This window comes from Prionailurus viverrinus, chromosome A1 (genome assembly GCF_022837055.1).
Source record: "Prionailurus viverrinus isolate Anna chromosome A1, UM_Priviv_1.0, whole genome shotgun sequence".
Taxonomy (NCBI): Eukaryota; Metazoa; Chordata; class Mammalia; order Carnivora; family Felidae; genus Prionailurus; species Prionailurus viverrinus.
In genome coordinates this window covers 142,462,457-142,485,827 of record NC_062561.1, presented here as the reverse complement: position 1 = coordinate 142,485,827, position 23,371 = coordinate 142,462,457, and the positions used below count along the sequence as shown (strand labels likewise).

Sequence of the window (23,371 nt, the reverse complement as noted above, 5' to 3'; positions counted from 1 at the left end):
GTTTCTGTGATTTTTTTTTCTTTTTCCAGGGCAATACATTTGCTGTTCAATAACTTGCTTCCTGAGCCTTTTCATGAAATAGGGCTTTTTTTTTTAATTTTTTTTTTTATTTTTAAAAATTTACATCCAAGTTAGTTAGCATATACTGCCACAATGATTTCAGGACTAGATTCCTTAGTGCCCCTTACCCATTTAGTCCATCCCCCCTTCCACAACCCCTCCTGTAACCCTCAGTTTGTTCTCCATAGTTATGAGTCTCTTCTGTTTTGTCCCCCTCCCTGTTTTTATATTATTTTTGTTTTCCTTCCCTTATGTTCATCTGTTTTGTCTCTTAAAGTCCTCACATGAGTGAAGTCATATGATTTTTGTCTTTCTCTGACTAATTTCACTTAGCATAATACCCTCCAGTTCCATCTACGTAGTTGCAAATGGCAAGATTTCATTCTTTTTGACTGCCGAGTAATACTCCATTGTATGTACGTATGTATGTATATATATACCACATTTTCTTTATGCATTCATCCATCAGTAGACATTTGGGCTCTTTCCATACTTAGGCTATTGTTGATAGTGCTGCTATAAACATGAGGGTGCATGTGTCCCTTCAAAACAGCACACCTGTATCCCGTGGATAAATGCCTACTAGTGCAATTGCTGGGTCGTAGGGTAGTTCTATTTTTAGTTTTTTGAGGAACCTCCATACTGTTTTCCAGAGTGGCTGCACTAGCTCGCATTCCCACCAGCAATGCAAAAGAGATCCTTTTTCTCTGCATCCTCACCAACATCTGTTGTTGCCTGAGTTGTTAATGTTAGCCATTCTGACAGGTATAAGGTGGTACAAAATAGGGCTTTTTAAACAAAAACTTTACTTTTTTTTTTTTTGTTTTGATATGCCAATAGCCATGCAAATATTCAGCACCTTTACTTGTCAAATGTAGTATGGAATTAAGAGTCTCTTCCATTTTGCTGGGGTTGTTGTGCTATTTTCTGTAACAAGCACAATGGAATAGGATGACTTGGATTACCAACCAAAATCATCTGTGGGCCTAGGCATGGAATCCATCTCTTTTATTGCATACTTTCTCAAAAATCATGTTTTTCTTATTTCTCAAGTTTTGTGAATCACTTTTGTTAGCTTTAGGGTTGTTTTGTATATCTCTTTAAGTTGAAAATGTTAAAAGGCAATAGTGAGATTTGTATATTCAGCTTTTTATTCATTTAACAAACATTGAGTGCTTACTATGTATACAGGTCAAGAATTTCTCTTAATCCCATCTTCCAGGAACATAAGACCTAGCTAACAAACTGGCTTCAGTGTTGTGTGGTAAACGCTAAGATAGTTAAAGGTTGGATGGAATTAAGTAGCAGTCTTCTAAGTCAGCAACCCATTTTTGTAAAGGAACAGATAGTATATATTTTAGGCTATGTGGGCCATACAGTTCTATCACAACTACTCATCTCCGCTGTCATTGCATGAAAGTAGTCAGTCACAGGAGATACATAGATGAATGAGTGTGGATGGACACTGAAATTTGAATTCCATATGATTTTTACATTTTTACATGTTGCAAAATAATTTTCTAACCATTTAAAAATACTAAATTTAATATTACAAATATTTTTTAAACCTTTAAAAATCATTCATAGCCCTCAGACCATACTAAAACAAGTGGCAGGGCAAATTTGGCTCATTGGCCATAGTTTGCCAACCCTTGTTCTGAGACTTTGAATTATAGGATGTTAATTGAATATGCCTCTTTCTGTTAGTCCATTCCATGTCAGCTACTTTCATTTAGGAGAGTTTAGTAACCTAGGTTAGGATACTATCAGTATCCTTGATATTCTGAATAATAATCATGATGCTATAAAAATAATAAAAATAGTAATAGCACTATTGCTATTGATATCACATTGATGCATTGATGATATATAAGTTACTCCAGCAAAGATGACAAACTAATTTGCTTATAGGGACCAGGTGTTAGACCTGAATGTTTGGGAAACAGGAAGTTGTGTGAACTGGGGCAAAGTGAAAAGCATGTCTCATGTAAAAAAAAAAACAAACCAGTAGCCACTACTTAGCTCCCATCCAGTAGAAGGAAAGCAGCCCCAATGTTCCCTGATGAAAAACATTCAAGAGAAATCCAGACTTATATGTAAGTTAAATTATGTCTCCTAGTTGTTAAATATGGCAACAAATCTGTTTTTGTTTTTTTAATTCTTTTTAACATTGTGAATCAAAAGCATCTTTAGGAGTCATTTGAGCAGACTGGCAACTAACTTGCCATCTCTGTCCCAGCAAGTTTCTTTAGCTGTTTAAAAGGAGCTCCTACAGAAGTTTCTGTAGTGATACCCATTAATGATTTTATTTTGAAATCTTTGATCGCAGAGGATGTTTTTATCTCAATACTGAAAACTGTTAAAGCACTTTTAAACTGTAAGTCAATGTACATTTCTATACTGGATGTTCACATGTTAAACTGTCACAATTCTAAGCTTGAATGTATCCAGTGAATACATACTTGTAGCGGATTTTGTGATCCTAGCAAGTTCTTTTTTCTTTTCTTTTTGTAAACAGCTTTGTTGAGATATAATTTACATACCATACAAATCATCTATGTAAAGTATACTGTTTATTTGGTTTTAGTATATTCATAGAGTTGTACAACTGTCCCCACAGTTATTTTTAGAACATTTCATCACCTGAAAAAATAAACCCCTGACCCTTTAGCAATTAAATTAGACTCCCAGTTCTTCCCTCATCCTTTCTAGTCCTAGTCAACTACTAATCTGTCTCCACAGACTTGCCTATTCCAGATATATCTTATAAATAGAATCGTATAAATATGTGGGCTTTTCTGTCTGGCTACTTTGACTTAGCATGTTTTCAAGGTTCATCCGTGTTACAGCATAAATCAGTATTCCATTTCTTTTTAATGTTAAATATTATTCCAGTGTATGGGTATATCATATTTTATTTGTCCATTCATCATTTGATAGACTCTTGAGTTGTTTTCACATTTTGCCTATTATGCATAATGCTACAGTGAACATTCATGTACAAGTTTTTATGTGGACATATGTTTTCTTTTCTCTTGGGTAGATACTTAGGAATGGAATTACTGATACATATGGTAACTCTATGTTTAACTTTTTGAGGAATGGCCAAACTTCCAAAGCAGCTGCACCAATTTGCGTTCCTACCATTAGGATTTGACGGTTTCAATTTTTCCACATGCCTTGTCAGCAACACTTGTTATTATCTGACTTTTTTTTCTTCCTTTTTAATTATAATCATCTTAATGAATATGAAGTGATATCTTACTGTGATTTTGATGTACATTTCCCTGAAGACTAATGATGTTGATCATCTTTTCATGTGTTTATTGGGCATTTGTATACTATGCAGATTCCCTTTACTGATTTTTTTCATTGGGTTATTTGTCTTTTTATTATTGAATTGTAAGAGTTCTTATATATTCTGGATACAAATTTACCCAATATATTATTTCCACATACTTTCTCCCATTCTGTTGTCTTTCTCACTTAACTAATAGTGTTCTTCAGAGCACAAAAGTTTTTGATTTTGACAAAAGCCAATTTTTTTTTCTGTTTCTTGTGGTTTTGGTGTTATATCTAGAAAGTCACAAGGTTATCAAGGTTTACCCCTAAAAAAAAAGATTTATCCCTGATGTTTTTTTCTAAAAGTTACATAATTTTAGCCTTTTAGATCTTTGATCCATTTTGAATTAATTTTTGTATATGATGGGTGTAAGGCTAGGAGTTGGGGTAGAAGTCACAGGCTTTAACCTCAAAAATCAAACCAGATAAAATATCTGAAAATAATAATAAGTAAATATGTAAATAAGTGGCAGGAGATACATGAAACAAGACTGTCAGAATATTAATTGTGAAAGCTCAGTGAAGAATACATGGGATTTGTTATGCTATTTTCTCTAGATTTTTTGTTTGAAAATATCCATAACGTTTTTCTAAATACCAATTTATTATAGTTTATTACCACTGTTAATTGTATTGGCTGATTATCTGTATCCTTAGTTGGTATTGGACTGTTACTTATTAGATGGCCCTTAGTACAAGGTTGGTTATAACTATGAAAATCTTATTTACAGTAAGAAAAACTAAAATCAAGACAAATTAAGCTAAAACTTTTTTAATTTCAAGTTCTCTTAATTCTTGATTTACCCAAAACTTTTATTCTACTTAGAATTTTATGAACAGTATGTTTAAATGTGTCGTATACAAATTTGTGTAGTTGACAGATATCTACAATGTACTTCTCAAAACTTGTGTTGAGGAACAGCTGTTCTGGAGAATGCTGAGTGGGGAAAAAGTCTTTTTTTTTTTCTTTTTTTTTTTTTTTTTTTTTGCCCCAAGTAAGCTTGCAGTTGAACAAAGTTAAACTGATTTCCTTACTGCAAGACTTCTTAGGACCTTTTAACATACAAATACATATCCTAAATCTGTAAAATTTGGCAAACTGTTTTTTAAGCTTATTTGACCATTCACATACCATGGAGTAGTTTGGAAAACACTGGACTACGTATTTAAGATCATGTTATTGTCATATTTAGATAATTAGTTTAACTTATTAGTTGATTATCACTGTCCTAATGATTTTCATTTCTTAAAGTTTCTCCTTATGTCCATCCTTTTCTATTGCTGTTACTTCTTTTTGTAGTTTCCTGTCATTTATTTATTTGTCTAACTACTGAAAGTGACCAGATTTTGAAATTGCTGTTCCTCTGTGAGTATGGGTTTGTAACAATAATGGAAAATATTTTCAGTTAATTATGCCTTTTAAGTATAACAAATTATGACTTTATATTTGTACTTGTTATTTTAACTAGTACAAGTTTTCGCAAAACTTGCAAAAGAGCCATGTTTAGAGAATTAAAACTATTAAATGTATTTAGGTGTCTTTCTAATTGAATTTTGCTTTATTCCAGAAAACTTAGAAAATATTGGTAAAGGAATAGCTAGCAAACTTTAAAATTATTCAAAATTGAAAAAACTGGTGAACTTTGATCCAAATCAGGAAAGATGGCACCATTGGATGGAGAAGCATAGGAGGAGGATGAACATTAGCCTAAGGGTGATATTCAGTGTCAGATCTCTAAATGAGGCCAGTGAATACCACTGACTGTTGGCGTTTTATATGCAGTAGTGAATGAGTGAAGGACTATAATAATGGTAGCTCACTACTTACTATTGCGTTTGTGTTAATATTCAGCTATAGGAATGTTTTGAAAGTCAAGTGAAGAATAAACTCAAAGGTAAAAGCCCCCCCCCAAAAAAAAATTTAACTCTCATCTGACTTCGCCTACCCCAAATCATTAGTGCTTTACTCCTCAGGTAACCACAAATAGTACTTTCCCAAGTGTCCTTTATTATTTGTTTCTTGAGTATCCTCTGTTGTTTGTTAATATTCATTGTAACATAAAATTTTGTATTTTGTATCTATTTTGTACCTTAGTTTTTTCACTTTGAAGTACTTCAGAACAAGGGTATGAAGGTCATATAATACTCTACTGTAAATATTGTTATCATTTTATTATATTTTCTTTTTCTATCATGAACACGAGATCATGAAAGACAAGATGAACCTTGCTTACACCTCAAAATTCCAAACTGGACCATTTTTAGTGTTTTAATATTTAATTTGTAGTTTATGTGGTGATGTAAATCCAAATTTAAAATCTGATTTAAAAGGACAAAATATTTTTTTTATTTTTTTTTTTATTTTTTTTTTTTTATTTTTTTTTATTTTTTTAAAATTTTTTTTTTTCAATGTTTATTTATTTTGGGACAGAGAGAGACAGAGCATGAACGGGGGAGGGGCAGAGAGAGAGGGAGACACAGAATCGGAAGCAGGCTCCAGGCTCTGAGCCATCAGCCCAGAGCCCCACGCGGGGCTCGAACTCACGGACCGCGAGATCGTGACCTGGCTGAAGTCGGACGCTCAACCGACTGCGCCACCCAGGCGCCCCAAAATATTTTTTTTTAGATTTCTGAACTTATATTAAGACCTATTAGAACATGAAAATTAAATACTTTGAAATACATTTACAAATTTTCATTGCAAGTGATTAAACAAGAGCCATGTTCTAATAATGATTTTTAAATTCCATCCCATCAACATATATGTAGAAATAAGTAAGCAAACCAGATGGAGAAAGCTGCTTTTAATATGTATGGTCTGTGAAAGCTTTTTATTCTACTTTAGGTATTGTGTATATCAGAATATTACTGTTTTCTTGAACTACATTTTTGTTTTATATTAAAACTTTTATTAATCAGGATTACAAGAGATTGAGCTATTATGGTTAATTGCATTTTGGTTATCTGAGAGGTAATCAGTGGAACTTTGTATTTGTCTATTCCAATTTATTGTTGAAAATCTCCTGATTTATTGATAAAGATCAATAGCTTTTCTTGCTTTAGTAAGTAAATATGTGTTTCCACTATTTGTCTATAAGAGAACCATGTCTAAACTATCTACCCCAGTCCCTCACACAAGGAATGTCAGGGATAAGATTAAATGCACAGTAAACGATTGTTAAATAAGTTTATTGTTGTCTTTCTTTGTTTTGGATTTGGAATGCAATATACTGATTTTTTCCCAGTAAGCTGAGCTTTTTCCATTATGTTGTTTCAAGTATGTGTATAAAAGTTTGGAAAACATATATTAATAATAAAGCTAGACAGAAATACTAGTAATAATAATTTTGAGTGTGTTTTTACATTGTAAATACAATTATTATAGTGAAATATGTTTTTAATTAAAAATTTTAAGAGTTTTATGTTTTGAAGTTTGTACCTGCTTTAGAGAGATATAGAATATCATGGGCCTGAGGATCAGACGTATGACATCTATAGCTAAAGTATTTTTCTTTCCTTCCTCTCCTCCTCCCCATCTAGTACACATACTTTGCTATTTTAAGCATGTTTTATATTTACATAGTTTCTTTGTTTCCTGTGATCTGTTTTCTAGAGAGAAAGTTAATTCTTGGAAACATTTCTGATTTATTTATAGACTGGTCAAAGAAAAAATGATGTATGAAAAGGAAGCAAAACAACAAGAAGAAAAGATTGAAAAAATGAAAGCTGAAGATGGTGAAAATTATGCCATTAAAAAGCAGGTAAAATTGAATCCTTGGGGTACCTGGGTGGCTCAGTCAATTAAGCATCAGACTCTTAGTTTCAGCTCAGGCTCAGGTCATGATCTCATAGTTTGTGGCTTCGAGTCCTTCGTTGGGCTGTGCTCTTCCAGTGCAGAGCCTGCTTGGGATTCATATTCTCTCTCTCTCTCTCTCTCTCTCTCTCTCTCAAAAAAAAAAATAAATAAGTAAACCTTAATACACACACACACATACATATATATATATATATGACAATATTATATTAAATATCCTTGTATATTTAAATTTACAGATATTTTTGTGAATATTTTGATTTGAAGACCACCAAAATAAATATATATGTTACCCTTTTTAGTGGCTTCTCCTGATTCTCCCCATGACAAATTTCAGTTTCCTTAGTACTGCATACAAAGTTCTTCTTGATTTGAGTGCCTGCCTATCCACCCTTATCTCTTGCCATTCCCTCCCTGGACCTTTTCATTTCCTGATCATGCTCTTTTCCTTTGCCGCAGACATACTGCATATGTGTGAGATGTTCTTCCCACTTCTCCTACCTACCTTCTCCTTATAAATTCGTGTTTATCCTTTAAACATCCTGTACACTCTACCTAAAGATGGAGATAGGTGCTCCTCCTCTCTTGTCCCATAACAGCTTATTTATTCTCATCATAGCATTTTTTTTCAAATTTTTATTTAAATTCAAGTTAGTTAACATACTCTGTAATGATGATTTCAGGAGTAGAATTTAGTGATTCATCACTTACATAAAACACCCAGTGCTCATCCCAACAAGTGCCCTCCTTAATGCCCATCACCCATTTAGCCCTTCCCGCCACCCACCTCCCTCCATCACACCTCAGTTTGATCTCTATTCTTAAGAGTCTCTTGTGGTTTGTTTCCCACTCTCTTTTTTCCCCCTTCCCATCTGTCCATCTGTTTTGTTTGTTAAATTCCACATATAAGTGAAATCATGTGGTATTTATCTTTCTCTGACTGATTTCACTTACCATGAAACACTCAAGCTCCATCCACATCATTGCAAATCCATCATAGCATCATAGCATAGCTGACACTTGTTTCGTAATTCCTTGAGAAAATAGAAGCTATTGGGGACTTTCTCTTTTTCCCATGACAAAATCTTTCAACCTATCTGCATCTGTACCTGTACTACCTTCCTTCCTATTAGAATGGATTATATTCCCTAACCCTTGTTAGAACCATCAGTGATACTGTTTTCATGTCTTTGTCCTCATCTTCCATCACCTCAACAGCATTTGACACAGGTAAGCAAGCACTCTCCTTGAAGCGTTCTTTTATATTAGCATCTTTAATAGGTTAGCCTCCTGTTTTCCTCCTGTTTCACTATCCTTATTCTTCAGTCTCCTTTGCTGAAACCCTCCTCCTCCCCCTGTGCTGTCTTCCCCCATCCTGCACTCGCCTGTGTGTGTGCGTGTGTGTGTATTTTAACCTTTAAGACTTCTGTCTACAATCTCTGGGTAAGCTCATACCATTCTATAACTTTTAAGTATCGTTTTTATGTCTACTCATTTATTTACTCAACAGATATTTATTGAATCCCCTGCTACTTGCCAAATACTGTTCCAGGCATTCTTTTAGGTATGGCCTTTAAAAGAGCAGCAAAACAAACAAAAAACCAGAGTTCCTGCTTACTTGGGAGGGACTAGTGCCAGTATCTCCCAATTTATATCTCTAGCCTTGACCATTCCAGAGATACATATATTCAACTAATCACCTACTTGATACTCTCTTGGGTGTCCAAAATAAAAGTCTGGGGCACCTGGGTGGCTCAGTTGGTTGAGCATGCAGCTCTTGATTTGTCTCAAGCCATGATCCCAGGGTCATGGAAGCAAGCCTCATGTTGGGCTCTGCACTGAGTGTGGAGCCTGCTATAGTCTCAGTCTCTCTCTCTCTCTGTCTCTCTCTGTCTCTCTCTCTCTCTGTCTCTCTCTCTCACTCCCTCCCTCCCTCTCCCCCTCTCTCCCTCTCTCCTCTCTCCCTCTTTCCCTCCCCCCCACCCTTCTCCCCTGCTCACTTGCTCTCTCTCTAAAATAAAATAAAATAAAATAAAATAAATCAGTAAAATCTTGGTCTTCACTTAAACTAACCCACCTTCCCCAAACAAAAAGCCGTTCCTTCTCTTATTATCCCCTTTCAGTAAATGATACCTCCAGTCATCCCAATACCTAAAGCCAAAAATTTAGTGGGTCTCTTCCTGGTGCTTCTCTCTCTCTCTAATAATCACAGCTAATATAAGCAAGTCCTGTTTCTTATTCCATTTCTTTGCCTTCTGCCACCACCCCTAATCGTGTTCACTATCATCTTTTGTGCACGCTATTGCAAAAGCCTCCTAGTTGGCATACATCTTTGTCTCTTTGACACCTCCATTCCCTCCCACCACAGCAGCCAGATTGATCTCTTTAAAATAGTACATCAGGGGCGCCTGAGTGGCTCAGTCGGTTAAGCATTCGACTCTTGGTATCAGCTCAGGCTGTGAAATCAAGAACCATGTTGGGCTCTGCACTGAGTGTAGAGCCTACTTGGGATTCTTTTTCTGCCCCCCCCCCCCCCCAGCTTGCATTCTTTCTCTCAAAACAAATAAACTTCAAAATGGTACATCAGATCTTTTTCTCCTTTACTTAAAATCCATTGTGCAGTGCACATAGAATAAAATCCAGATGACACTAAGAAAAAGAAGAGTATAGGGGCGCCTGGATGGCTCAGTTGGTTAAGCATCAGACTCTTGATTTTGGCTCAGGTCATGATCTTGCAGTTTGTAAGTTCCAGGCCTGTATTGGCCTCTTTGCTAACAGGGCAGAGCCCGCTTGGCATTCTTTGTCTCCTCGCCGCCCTCCCCCCACCTCTCTCTCTCTCTGCCCCTACCCTGCTCTCTCTCTCTCAAAATAAATAAATTTAAAAAAAAAGAATATAAACAAGCTTATGCAGATTGTATCTTAAGACTTCTTTTTAAAATTAGAACACAGTGCAATCACAGTGGCTTTTATCATACAAATTATGTTACAAATTATAATAGCGAACACTCAACCCAGACTTAATTCAGCAGTGTTAAATCACTTAAAATGTATTTTTCTGCAGGCAGTTGCTATCTGTGGTGCAAAAGGAACACAGTGTCATTTAAAACATCCAGGAAGAAAACCTTTTTAATTTTTGAGCTTCTGGGAGAGCCTGCCTTCCTCTGTGTGTGGTAAAGCAGAGGACATTTTTGTATAAGACACTCATAAATTAAGGGAGGATTTGTAAACAGATTTATAGATGTAATATGTCCCCCAATATACTGACCTTTAGGATATAACTGCTCTTCATAAGGATTTATATGTGGAATATAACTTTTTGATTCTTAAAATTATGATGGTTAAATGCTTTTGAAGTATGTACTTCTGTAAATGTTTGTATCACTCTTGTACCTCTCTCACTTTAATGCCCTGTATCGTTTTCCAACATCTAATAAGAAATAGTGTGATGTAGTATATACCTTCATTTCATTCACGTCCTTCTTCTCTTGAAATAAGGCTTATTTTTCCAGTTGCGTAGGTATTGACCTCACTTAGTTTTTTCTTTGCCCTATTCTTTTAATCACCAGTAACGTATTAAAACATAGCTGTATAACTAGGAGTTGTAAGTTACTGAAGTGAAGAATAAATATGTTGTCTTTCTAAATAAAATTCTACAAATGTCACAGATTATCACAGAATTTGTTTTACTATGTATATATTGATCATCTTTCATTAAAGTTACTGCTTTATAGGTAAGGATTAACTCTTCATTGAATCCTGGGTTCTAATTGTTATTTAAAAGTATTAGCCTCTTACTACATTATCATTGACTACATAAAAAGGGGAAGTTATAAAAAGGGGAAAATTTTTTGTTTAAAAATCCTATCTACATTCAGCCATGTCAAAATTCTCTACTTTGTCACAGCAGTCATGGTTATTTCACAGCAGTCATTTCTTAGGTTCCTAGTCCACTTCACACTTACATTCAAAAATACCATCCCGTATCTAATTACAGAACAGTAAGTCTTTCTGTTTACTGCGATTATCAACCTGCAGTGTATACAGTTGTCAACTGCAATTTTATTTGTTTGATGAAACCTTGTCTTTAACTCAAGCTACATGCTTTTCTCAATTTCCTTTCCCTAGTTTAGCTATACGGTGGTCAGAGATTCATGGTTTTTTTATATGCAGTGGGAGTTGCATTGCCCGAAGCACTGCTTTATTCCTGTTTGCCTACGACTTTAATGTCGGTAGTAGTTTCTTTACATCTGCTATGCCCCTCGTAGAAAATATCAAGGAAGCCAAGTGCTGTGTTTTGTGGGTTCTCTACTCGTCTCACTGTAGTTCTGAGCTAAATACTCTCCTTAGCCACTTCTCACTACTTTGGCTCTTTTGTCATTTGGATCCATTTTGCTCTGGCTATCCTGGATCTTCTGAACCGGAACTATCTTAATAACACGCATTTATAATGTCAGTCCCTACCAAACTTCTTACCTGTAATTGGTTGTCCAAATTGGACTTTCCTGGACTAGGCCTAATTTTGGTTTTTGTAAAATAAGTAACTAGGCAGAAGACGGTTGCTAAGAGGCCAAAATACCAGTCAGTCAAAGAATTCATCTTTTCTGGCTGAACAGTGTAACGCAACCTTCAGATATTGCCCAAATTGATTTTGGTCCTCTGCTCACCATATCCCTCTTCTTCTCTACTCATCTCATCTAAATTAGGGATGGATGCAGAGGATTTTGCCCTCAAATAGTGAAGGTATTCTGGTCTTTTGTTTTTTTAAACCTATCTTGGAGCAGAAATGATTAGCAGTGGTAATCAAACATGCATCCCTGTTATTTTACCTGAGGCATGACTCCTCCTATTTTCCAGAAGTAATATTAAAAAAACCAAACGGGTACAATTTTTCCAACAAGGATTTATAGTTACTACATATAATTGCAGAGTTGTAAATGTGTCTTTTTGAGAAAGATGCACACACATTGTTTTGTGATTTACTTGAAACATGAGTTAAACATTCATAATTGGATGTTTCTTTTTCCTAAAATGGAGAATTTTTTTCCTCAAATATGTGGAAAATAATAGGAAGCTTCAGTCGAAAAGAGGAATTTGATGAAGTGTCTTTCACAAGATTGATTCTGCAAGAAACACCATATTTCTTTTATCAATAACAAAAATATTCAAAATAGCTTCCACTGATGCAAGAAAATTTTATTGCCTCTTGTTACCTATACTCAAGTTTATAAATGTACACTTGTTTTGTGTTTTGTTATAGATTCACAGGAAATTGCAATAAATGTTCAGGGAAGTCACATATACCCTTCACTATGGCTGCTGCATTGTTAGTAATGGTATCTTGTATAATTATAATATCCAGACCATGAAATGCACCACAGACCTTACTTATATTTCACCTGTTACACATGTACTCATTTGTGTGTGTGTGTTTGTATATAGTCCGATACAATTCTGTCACATGTGGTGTGTATAACTACAACCACAATCAAGATGGAAAACTATTCCATCACAAGATTGTCTGTGCTACTTCTTTGTAGTCCCTGACCTCCACCCCTAAATCCTAAGTAATTAATACTGTTTGAAGGATCATACAGTATGTAATCTTTTGAAATTGGCTTTTTCCTTGAGGAAAATAATTCCTTGAGGTCCACTAAAGTCATAGAGTCTATCAACTTTGTTTCTTATGATTGCTGAGCAGTATTCCAGGTATTCCATGGTATCATAGGTGTAACCACTGAAGGACATTTGGACTGTTTCCAGCTCTGGGCTGTTATGAAAAAGGCTGCTATGAACATTTGTAGACCGTTTTTGCATGAACATAAATTTTCATTTTTTCTGGGATAAATACCCAAGAAATTGCTGTGTTGTATTAGTACATTTTTTTTTTAAAGAAAACTGCCAAACTCTTCCAAAGTGGCTGTACTATATTACATTCCCACCAGAGATGTGTGAATGATTTGATTTTTCCACATCCTCACCAGCATTTGGTGTTACCACTTTTTTATTTTAGCGTATAGCTGTCACCTACATGATAGATGTGTAATGATATCTAATTGTGCTTTTAGTTTCGATTTACTAACAACTATAATGTTGAATATCTTTTGCTTATTTGTGTCTATATATTCTCTTTAGTGAAATGTCTGTTCTCACTTTTTAATTAGATGCTTTTTCTACTTTTAAGTTTTGAGAGTTCTTTGTATATTCTAGGTAAATGCCCTTTGTTGGATATGTGGCTTGGAAATATTTTCTTAGTCTGTAATTTGTCTTTTTAGCCTGTTAACAAGGTCTTTCACTGAGCAACAGTTTTTAATTTTGAGAACATCTAATTTATGGCTAATGCTTTCTTTTGTGAATTATATTTTTGGTCTCAAGTCTAAGGCCTCTTTGTTTAGTCCTAAGTCCCAAAGATTTTCTATTTTTTGTCTAAAAGTTTTGTGGTTTTATGTCTATCCTTTAAGGTGTGATCAGTTTTGGGGCGCCTGGGTGGCTCAGTCGGTTAAGCGTCCGACTTCAGCTCAGGTCATGATCTCACGGTTTGTGGGTTCGAGCCCCGCGTCAGGCTCTGTGCTGACAGCTCAGAGCCTGGAGCCTGTTTCGGATTCTGTGTCTCCCTCTCTTTCTGCCCCTCCCCCATTCATGCTGTCTCTCTCTGCCTCAAAAATAAAGAAACATTTAAAAAATTTTTAAAAAAATAAAAAAAGGTTTGATCAGTTTTGAGTTAATTTTTATATAAGGTGTGAGGTTTAGTTTGAGGTTCATCTTTTTGCCTATAGGTGACTGGTTGCTCCAGCAGTATTTGTTGAAAACGTTATCCTTCCCTCTTTGAATTACTTTTGTACCTTTGTCAAAAAGCCATTGGACATATTTGTGTGGGTCTGTTTTGGGATTCTCTTTTGATCCATTAACCTGTGGTTTATCCATTAACCTATTCGTTTACAAATACCACCCTGTCTTGGTTACTTTAGCTATAGAGTAAGCTTTAATTGTGGAAGAGTGAATCCTCTCACTTCCTCCTCCTCCTCCTTTTTTTTTTTTTTTTTTTTTTGGCTTGTTTTAGCTTTTCTACTTCCTGTGCCTTTCCATAAAAATTGTAAATTTGTCTAGGTCTATAGAACACCTTGCTAAGTTTTGATAGGAATTGCATTAAACCTGTATATCAGTTTGAAGAGAATTGACATCCTTACTATGTCAGGTCTTCCAGTCAGTGAACATGAGAAGTCTTACAGTTTATTTAGGTCCTACTTCTTTCATCAGCATTTCATAATTTTCAACATATAGATCCTGGAAGTTTTGTTAGATTTCTACCTGAGTATTTCATTTTGTTTGAAAATATAAATAGTATTGTTTTTAGTTTTGGTTTCCACATATAGTATTTTGTTATCCAATATGGAAGTACATTCAGTTTTTTGTGTATTGATCTTGTAACCTGTGACATTACTGAGCTATCTCGTTTCTAAGATTTTTTTGTGTATTCCTTCTGGTTTTCTACAGACACAATCATGTCATTTGTAAGTAGAAGCAGTTTTATTTCTTTTCAATCTGTATGTCTTACTTCTTTTTCTTACCTGATTGCTCTGGCTAAGACTTACAGTATTGTGTTGAATGAGAGTGGTCAGAATGGACATCTCCATTTGTTTCTAATCTTAAGGAGATAGCATTCAGTCTTTTGCCATAAGTGTAATGTTAGCTGTACGTTTTTTGTAAATAGTGTTTTTCAAGTTGAGGAAGTTCTGTATTCCTACTTTGCTGAGCATTTTTATCATGAATGGGTGTTGGGTTTTGTCAAAGGCTTTTTCTGTATCATGTGATAAAACCATGTGAGTTTTCTTCTTTGGCCTATTGATATTGTGGATTACATGGATTGATTTTTAAATGTTGAACCAGCCTTGTATACCTGCTTATTCACTTGATTGTGGTGTATAATTGTTTTCATATATTGGTGGATTCTGTTTGCTAATGCTTTGTTGAGGATTTTTGTATCAAAGTTTATGGTCTGCAGTTTGCTTTTTTTATACTGCTTTTGTCTGTTTCTGGTATCAAGTTAATTCTCATCTCATAAAATTGGCTGGAAAATATTCCCTCTTCTCTTTTCTTAAAGTATTTGTGTAAAGTTAGTGTTAATTCTTCTTTAAATATTTGATAAAATCGCCCAGTGGAACTATCTAGGTTTGAAGAGTTCTGTTTCTTTTTTATTAAAATTCAATTCCTGGGATGCCTGGGTGGCTCAGTCAGTTAAGCGTCTGAGTTCGGCTCAGGTCATGATCTCGCAGTTTGTGAGTTCGGGCCCCGCATCGGGCTCTGTGCTGGCAGCTCGGAGCCTGGAGCCTGCTTTGGATTGTGTGTCACCTTCTCTTTCTGCCCCTCCCCCACTTGTGCTCTGTCTCTCTCAAAAATAAATAAATGTAAAAAAAAAAATTAAAATTCAATTCCTTTCATGATTGTAGAAATATTCAGGTTATCATTTCAGTTTTGGTGGTCTGTAGTTTTCAAGGGATTGGTTCATTTCTCCTAAGTTGTTAATTCATGATCATTATGAACAGGATTATAAAATTGTGAATTTTTTTTCCTTTAACGGTTGCAAGATATGTAGAGATATGATCTGTTTTGTTAATGATATTAGTGATTTGTGCCTTCTCACTTTATGTTTGTCAGTTTTACTGGAGATTTACCAGTTTTTTTAAAAACTCAGCTGTTTGTTTCCTAGATTGTCTCTGTTGGTTTTTTTTATTTCTAATTTCTTTGATTTCTGATCTTATTTTTATTATTTCCCTCTTCTTGTTTAGGGTTTATTTTGTGCTTCTTTTTGTAGGTTCCTGAAGTAAGAGCTTAGATTTTTAAATTGAGATCTTTCCTTTTTCCTAACATAAGCATTTACTGCTATAAATTTCCCTCTTGGCATTGCTATAACTTAATCCTACAACATTTGATAGGTTATATTTTCATTATCATTTATCTGTGTATTTCTCTGTTTCTTTTGAGACTTCCTTATTGACTCTTTGGTTATTTACAACTATGTTGTTTAATTTCTAAGTGGTTTAAAGATTTCCCTGCTTATTTTTATTATTGGTTTTTAATTTTATTTCATTATAGTCATACATGCACTATGTGTTATTTCAGTTCTTTTAATTTAAATTTGTTGAGATTTTTGTTTGTTTTGTTGTTGTTTGACCCCGGTTATGGTATACTATGATGAATGTTTCATGGGTGCTTGAAAAGTATTTGTATTTTTCTTTCTTAGATAGAGTGTTCTATAAATGTCAGTTAGATCTTGTTCATTGATGGTGTTGTTGTTTTTTTTTTTTATATCTTTGCTGATTTTTTTGTTTTAGTACTTCTACCAATTGCTAAGAGTGAGGTGTTAAAATCCCTGGGTATATGTGTGGATTTGTCTCTCTCCTTTTAGCTTTATCAGTTTTTGTGTTATGTATTTTGAAGCTCTGTTGTTAGTACATACACATTTAGGTATTTTTTTTCTTGTTAATCATTTTATTATTATGTAACATCCCTCTTTGTCTCTAACATTTATTTTTTTGCTCTGAAGCAGTATTAATATCGCCACTCCTGCTTTTTCTGTCTTTTTAATGTTTGCCTGATAACATTCTTTTCCATCCTTTTATTTTGAAACTCTGTTTGATTTTGTTTGAAGTGAGTTTCTTGTGGGCAGTATATAGTTGAGTTGGCCCAGTCTCTGAATCTCTGTCTTTGAGCTGGTGGATTTAGACCATTTATTTTTAAAGTAATCACTGACACCTTAGGGATTAAGGCCCAGATTATTATTATTTTTTATGTTTATTTATTTATTTTGAGAGAGAGAGAGTGCAAGCAGGGTAAGGGCAGAGAGAGAGGGAGAGAGAGAAAATGCCAAGCAGGCTCCACACTGTCAGCACAAAGCCTGACTTGAGAATGAACTCACGAATCATGAGATCATGACTTGAGCCAAAATCAAGAGTTGGACACTTAACTGAGCCACCCAGGCGCCCCAGGCCCAGATTATTTTTTATTCATGGAATTCATTGCATATCCTTAGTCATTCATCAGTAACCACAAAACACAAGTTAAAATCCTTCCTTCCTCCTTCCTCCCTCCCTCCCTTCCTTCCTCCACTTCTTACAGCATGACAACTGGGTCCTGAGAGAAGGATTTCCTAAAAATAAGCTTTTCAAGAAGCCCACGTGGAAGCTGGTCTTAGGTTCCAGAAGGCCATTTCTGCCATATTCCTTTGGTCACAGGCCCAGCCCAAATGTAGTGTGGGAGGCGACTGCACAAGAGCAGGATCATTGGAGGCCATCTTTATGTCTTTCTCCCGTCTATATTGAGGTATAGCGGACAGTTTAAAATTGTATATATTTACAGTGTGCAGTTTGATGATTTGATAAATTTATACATTGTAAAATATCCACCATAACCAAGGTCCTTAACATATGCATCACCTTACGTAGTTACACTTTTCTCTTTCTGTCTCTTTTAAAAGTCAGATGGATTTCTTAACATGTTTATTAGCACGTTACCATTTTACCTCCATGTAAAAGGAGACTTAACGATTGTTACAGTCACCTCTGAACTACCCTAAAGCCCAGTTTGGCAAACTAATGTAGTTACCATTGGTTCCAGAGACAGCCAGTATACCAAAATTAGAGTGCCTATAGATTATTTTAGGTATAGCCAGCCCTGGGTGAATGGATCATTAAAGAAGCTAGAAATCTTCTGTCAATTGAGCAATAGCAAAAGAACTTGACATTGGCCAGATTCTTTCATGGAACTGTTCTTTCTGAAAAAATGAAAATCTGCCAATTACGGCTTTTCCTTTCCCTCTCCAACTTATCTACATTTGATTATAAAGGAAATTGATTCAACTTTAGTTTAGTAATATATTCATTTTTATAATCTGAGAGTTGCTAAGCCTCCCCAGACTTCCATTTTACCTGACTAACTTCCATTATGATACCCCAAAATCACAACTTGTTTTAAAAACAGTAAGACATAAGTACAACCACATCCTGTTGTGTTCCCTAAGACTCCTTACATACCTCCCCTTCGTCCCAATCTGTGCCAAGATCCTGACTTAGCCTCAGTCTTGTCCTAGTCAGCATTAGAAAAAACTGAGAGTTTATTCAGATATTTTAAACAGAGGTACCATTCATTTGAGTGACCCCTTCCTAAGGGAACATTTTGAAAGATAATACTCATTTAGTTTAGTTCAGGTATTTTGAAGGGTGTCTTTACTATATAATCACACCTTATATATGGTCTTTTAAAATTATTCCTGACAGTTGTAATTCATTGTTACAAGGTAAAGTACATGATTTATGGCCTTGATAAAGATGTGGTTTATGGATTCCACATCATAGTCATCAGTGTACTGTATGCCTTTGGCTCCCAGTGGCATGGTCTTCTTGAAGCTGTGTCAAGTGTTTATTTTCATGTTCATGCTCCTCTACTGGAATGGAGGACAGAGACCTTCTCTTTTCTTTTTTTTTTTTTTAATTTTTTTTTTCAACGTTTATTTATTTTTGGGACAGAGAGAGACAGAGCATGAATGGGGGAGGGGCAGAGAGAGAGGGAGACACAGAATCGGAAACGGGCTCCAGGCTCTGAGCCATCAGCCCAGAGCCTGACGCGGGGCTCGAACTCCCGGACCGCGAGATCGTGACCTGGCTGAAGTCGGAGGCTTAACCGACTGCTCCACCCAGGCGCCCCTCTTTTCATTTTTATATCCCTCGTCCCTGGCATCCTATAGACATACATTAAGCTTATTTAAATGAATTGGGGCTGGTATATGGGAGAGTCTGATCTTTGGCTCTAGTTACGTCAGAGTTCTGTTTTGATAGATTAATTGAGGATTCTTGCTCTGTAATAATGCATAGAATAATAATAGAATTTTTTGAGGGCCACATTGCTTGAAGCTTATTTCATTGACAATACTATACTAAAGTTTTCAAAAAAATTTTTTACAAGTAAAAACATTTCTACTTGCTGTGTTTTTGACCTTACTGTTTATATTCATTTCACCTTGTTTAATTAATATAAGCTATTCTCAAAGCAGGTCCATAAGGAAGAAATACGAATCATGTATCCAGTGAAATGTGCCTGTCACTGATTTTTCACATGTATTCAAATTAACCAGATACATAAGATAATTTAAAGGCAGTGATTACATTTCAGGGTATAGTATGATGAGCAGTGAAGTAAAGTCATGATCCTCTGTCTGAAGTTTTCAGCAGTGTCTCGTTAGCAAAAGAATTACAAGTTCAACAGTAGGTTTTCACCTGAAAAAATAGATGTGGACAGAGAGCATCCTTGTGTATTATGATTCTGATTTTTGTTTATAGTGTGAGAGCTATAACAAAACCATTGGGGAAAAGGAAGAAGGTACTTGGAGTTATTTAAGTTTGTATTAAAATATAATGTCTTTCCTTTTTATTTTAGATGAGCTAGGTAAGAAAGCTTATTAGGAAAAGTTCAGGATTTGTACCCATTTAACCAAAGGTATTTGTCCAAACACTACTTTTTGGAAATAAATGTTTAAATGATCTGTTTCTTTCTGAGAATAGTTTAAGGAGATAAAGCTTCCTACCACCTTAGGAAACAGACCTATTTGAGGGCCAACATCTGACACTAATTTATTTACCTTCCTGTTGATTGGTTTCTCAGTGAATGATTTGATTTTTTTCTTTTATGATTCAATATTTTACAGTCCAGCTTTGAATGCTATATTTTAAGTCCAGAAATATCCACGAGAATAAATATTCTTGTGTTTAATTCTGTTGTGTCTGTCTTCAAGAGGAATAGGCAAAAGTTCAGATTCAGAGGGGTGCCAGGTTGGTAATTTGGCTCAAACTGCATGGGGAGAATAATCTCTCTCCTAAAATGAAGCACAAGGATAAGTAATAACTTTTTATGCATGATAAGCATCAAAAATATGAACCTGCTGGTCTTTGCTTTTCATTTTTCTTTACCTCTGTCTTTCAGTGAGAACCTCCTGCAGTGTGCACACGATGTGATCAATAACTCAATAACTTTTTTCATGCAGTAATTATCTCCATGTGATATTATCTGAACAGTGTTTTTCTTTATTACTCGGAAGATGCAGGAGATATTTATATAACCAGCTGATCCCATTTTGGATAAAGGTGCTTTGTGACAGCAGGAAAAATAGTTTATTTTAAATGGCCTTTTTAAATAAATGCTCTATGAAAAGCTTTTCCAGCTAATTTTCACCTAGTATGAGAAGGTGATTACCAAATGATCAAAAACTTGTACTCTGAATATTTTACAGTATGATAGTCATTCTTTCTGACTTCTTATAATCACAATTTAAAGTATCGAACTGTATAACATACCTGTAATTTTTTCCTGATTCCTCTCAATCGTTTTAGATATTTACAGAGGCATAAACTAAACACATAAGTTCTACCATCTCTGCGTGTCTCACAGAGATTTTCATTATAGGCAGAGATCCTTCAAGAGTCCCGGATGATGATCCCAGATTGCCAGCGCAGGTTGGAAGCTGCATATAGTGATCTTCTGCAGTTATTAGTAAGTAAAAAATTCTCTGTATTCTGTTTAAAAATTCTTTCAGTCCAATGCATGGAAGGCCAAATCTTAGTATTCAACACTGTCAACTAGTTGGGAACTATTTTGTTCACTTGTCCTGTATACCAGTATATTTTAAAACAATTGATAGAGATTAAATTGTGTTTTAAATTATGCCTCCAGTGGAAGTACTATATCTAACATGTTTATTCTGTTTAAACTTAGTTAATTAAATATATTTGAGTTACCATGGTAGATATTCATGGCACTAACATTGTCCAGCAATATCTTGAATTATTTAGTTTTCATACATAAAGGTCTTTTTTGGCACATTTTTAGTGATAAGTAGACTATTTAAAATTTTGAAAGATCCAAATGTTTCAAATGAATATTTAAAAAGATCTAGAATTCTTTTAGAGTCAAACCTAAATCCATTTGAGAGGGAAAAAAAGCCTTGTAATATAGGCAGTCCTTGGATAACACTGTTATCGTACTTGATAGTGTAAATGCTTTGTGATACAGTGGCAGAATCATTTTATAAAGGATTCTAAGAATAATTAAAAGTCCTCATTTCTTTCTTAATAAAGATAACTGAATAATACTGTATTCAAGACAATTGTTATTGCTGTTTGATGATAATTTGATGAATTCTAACATTTCCTTTACTAATCTCATTTTACGTTTCTATTTCTTGAGCTAATATCACCTTGCTACATAGCTTTCTCCTGATTTATAATTGTCCCTTACATAACAAAAGTATGGTGAGAGATGATCATACGTATTCTTTGAAAAAGAATGACATTTGTTTTCCTACCCAAATAATATTAGGACTAACTCTGCAAGAAAAAACAAAAAGAGAGGTGTTTACATTTTACTTTAATTTTGACACAGAACTCCATATTTATCTATAGGAACTTTTTAAAGGCAGGGTAATTCTCCTTAACAGACAAAAGTAAAGCTGTGGTTTTAAAATAAAAGATAGATGAAAGCAGAAAATAATTACTATATTAAAATACTCCTTGAGACAGAAGCACCATTTGTATTTTCTGACAATTTAAATGTTTTTTTTCTCTCATGAATATAGCAGCTAAAAAAGTAATATAAGTTGCTTGAAAAAATTACACTGTCTTTGGATGATATATTTGTGTATATGGATGTATCCAACAATATTTCTACCCTCAAAGAGCTTATATTTACCAACAGAGAATAAAGACATGTTTAGGTGTCATGTAGAGGTTTAAGAAATTCTTACCTGCAGTCTGAGTTAAGCAAATTCTTACTCCTTTTGCTTTAAATTTTCATATTAAATAAACACACATACCTGTTCCCTCTGCTCTATAACTATTTGTACAGCTCCCAACTTATATTGACCTGACATGAATAACTAACCATAGCTTTACTTAAGTACAAATCAAACATGCAAAATGACTTAAATGATATTATTTCACTTATCTCTTAGCATAATAATATTAGCAAGAGCTTTATGTATAAAGTATCAAGAAAAGATTCACTCAGTCAAAAAATAAAAGATGTTAGTACTTTGTTTCCTTGTAGTACAACATATAATACTCATTAATAAGCGGACAGTTCAGTTTTCTAATTTGAAGATGATACTTAACTCTGGTGTGACACCACTAGCCTTCTTGGTCGTTGTGAGTGGTTGGAAGATTAATTTGGTCTGAATGTTTTTATATATGTAACATTTTAGTAAACCATCATTTTTTTTTTTTTAGTCCACTCATAATCCTTTTGTATAGTGACATGTTGACAAAATGAGAATAAAATTTTGTGTTAATTTTTTTGAGGTTTTTATTTAATTCTTTAATGCCAGTAGCTGTAGATGACCGTGTTTTTCACTTACTCTGTGAGAATGCTATGTAGTGAAACAAAACCAAACCTATTTTTCTTCTCTTAACTATAAAGGAAGAAAGAACATGGGAAATCTTTGAAATTAAACAATATTTAGATGGGGATTGGAATCATTTTTGTGTTAATTTTTGAGATTTTTATATTGTTGGTTTATAATATTTGAGGAAATCACAAAGGACTAAAGCTGAGAAGGAGAAATCTAATTTTTATTATATTTCATTTCAGGAGAGTGAAAAAGACTTGGAAGAAGCTGAGGAATATAAGGAAGCACGCTTAGTATTGGATTCAGTGAAGTTAGAAGCCTGAAGTTTTTCTGTACAGGGTGTTTGGTTTTTTGTTTTTTGTTTTTTTTTTTTTTCATTAAATCTTGGGATCCATTCCACAATTCATTATTTTTGACCACTGCTGTATGTTCAAGTAGTAGGAGAATGTGATTCTTTTTATGCAGTTGCATATATTTTTCTTTGCCTAATTTAATGTGTCAAATAAATGAATTCGTCTAATAAAATTGTTTATATCATACTTTACACCATATTTTTAATTAACCTTTTATCATTAAATCATAGACATTTTTAACAGAGAATTAAAATCTGTCAGGTTCTCTTTGAAGTCTAAGTATTTTGCTTCATAAATATGGATTCAGTTAAAAATAAGATACCTTTTTTTTTTAGTTAAAAATCCAAATTTTGAACAGTTTATTCTAAATAGGGTACAATTCCTTCAAAAGAAAGCTCTCTGTGGATAAGGCCTCAC

General features: G+C 34.4%; 1 protein-coding gene across 1 annotated transcript in view; it reads left to right on the top strand.

Moving 5' to 3' along the window:
- Positions 1 to 23,145, top strand: part of TBCA (tubulin folding cofactor A) — a 77,678-nt gene extending 54,533 nt beyond the window's left edge. The window contains exons 2-4 of the mRNA XM_047870701.1: positions 7,058 to 7,163; positions 20,666 to 20,752; positions 22,844 to 23,145. Of these exons, the coding sequence (XP_047726657.1) occupies positions 7,058 to 7,163; positions 20,666 to 20,752; positions 22,844 to 22,924 (274 nt within the window). The 3' untranslated portion in view covers positions 22,925 to 23,145. The remainder of the gene's footprint in view (positions 1 to 7,057; positions 7,164 to 20,665; positions 20,753 to 22,843) is intronic.
- Positions 23,146 to 23,371: the final 226 nt, after the last annotated feature.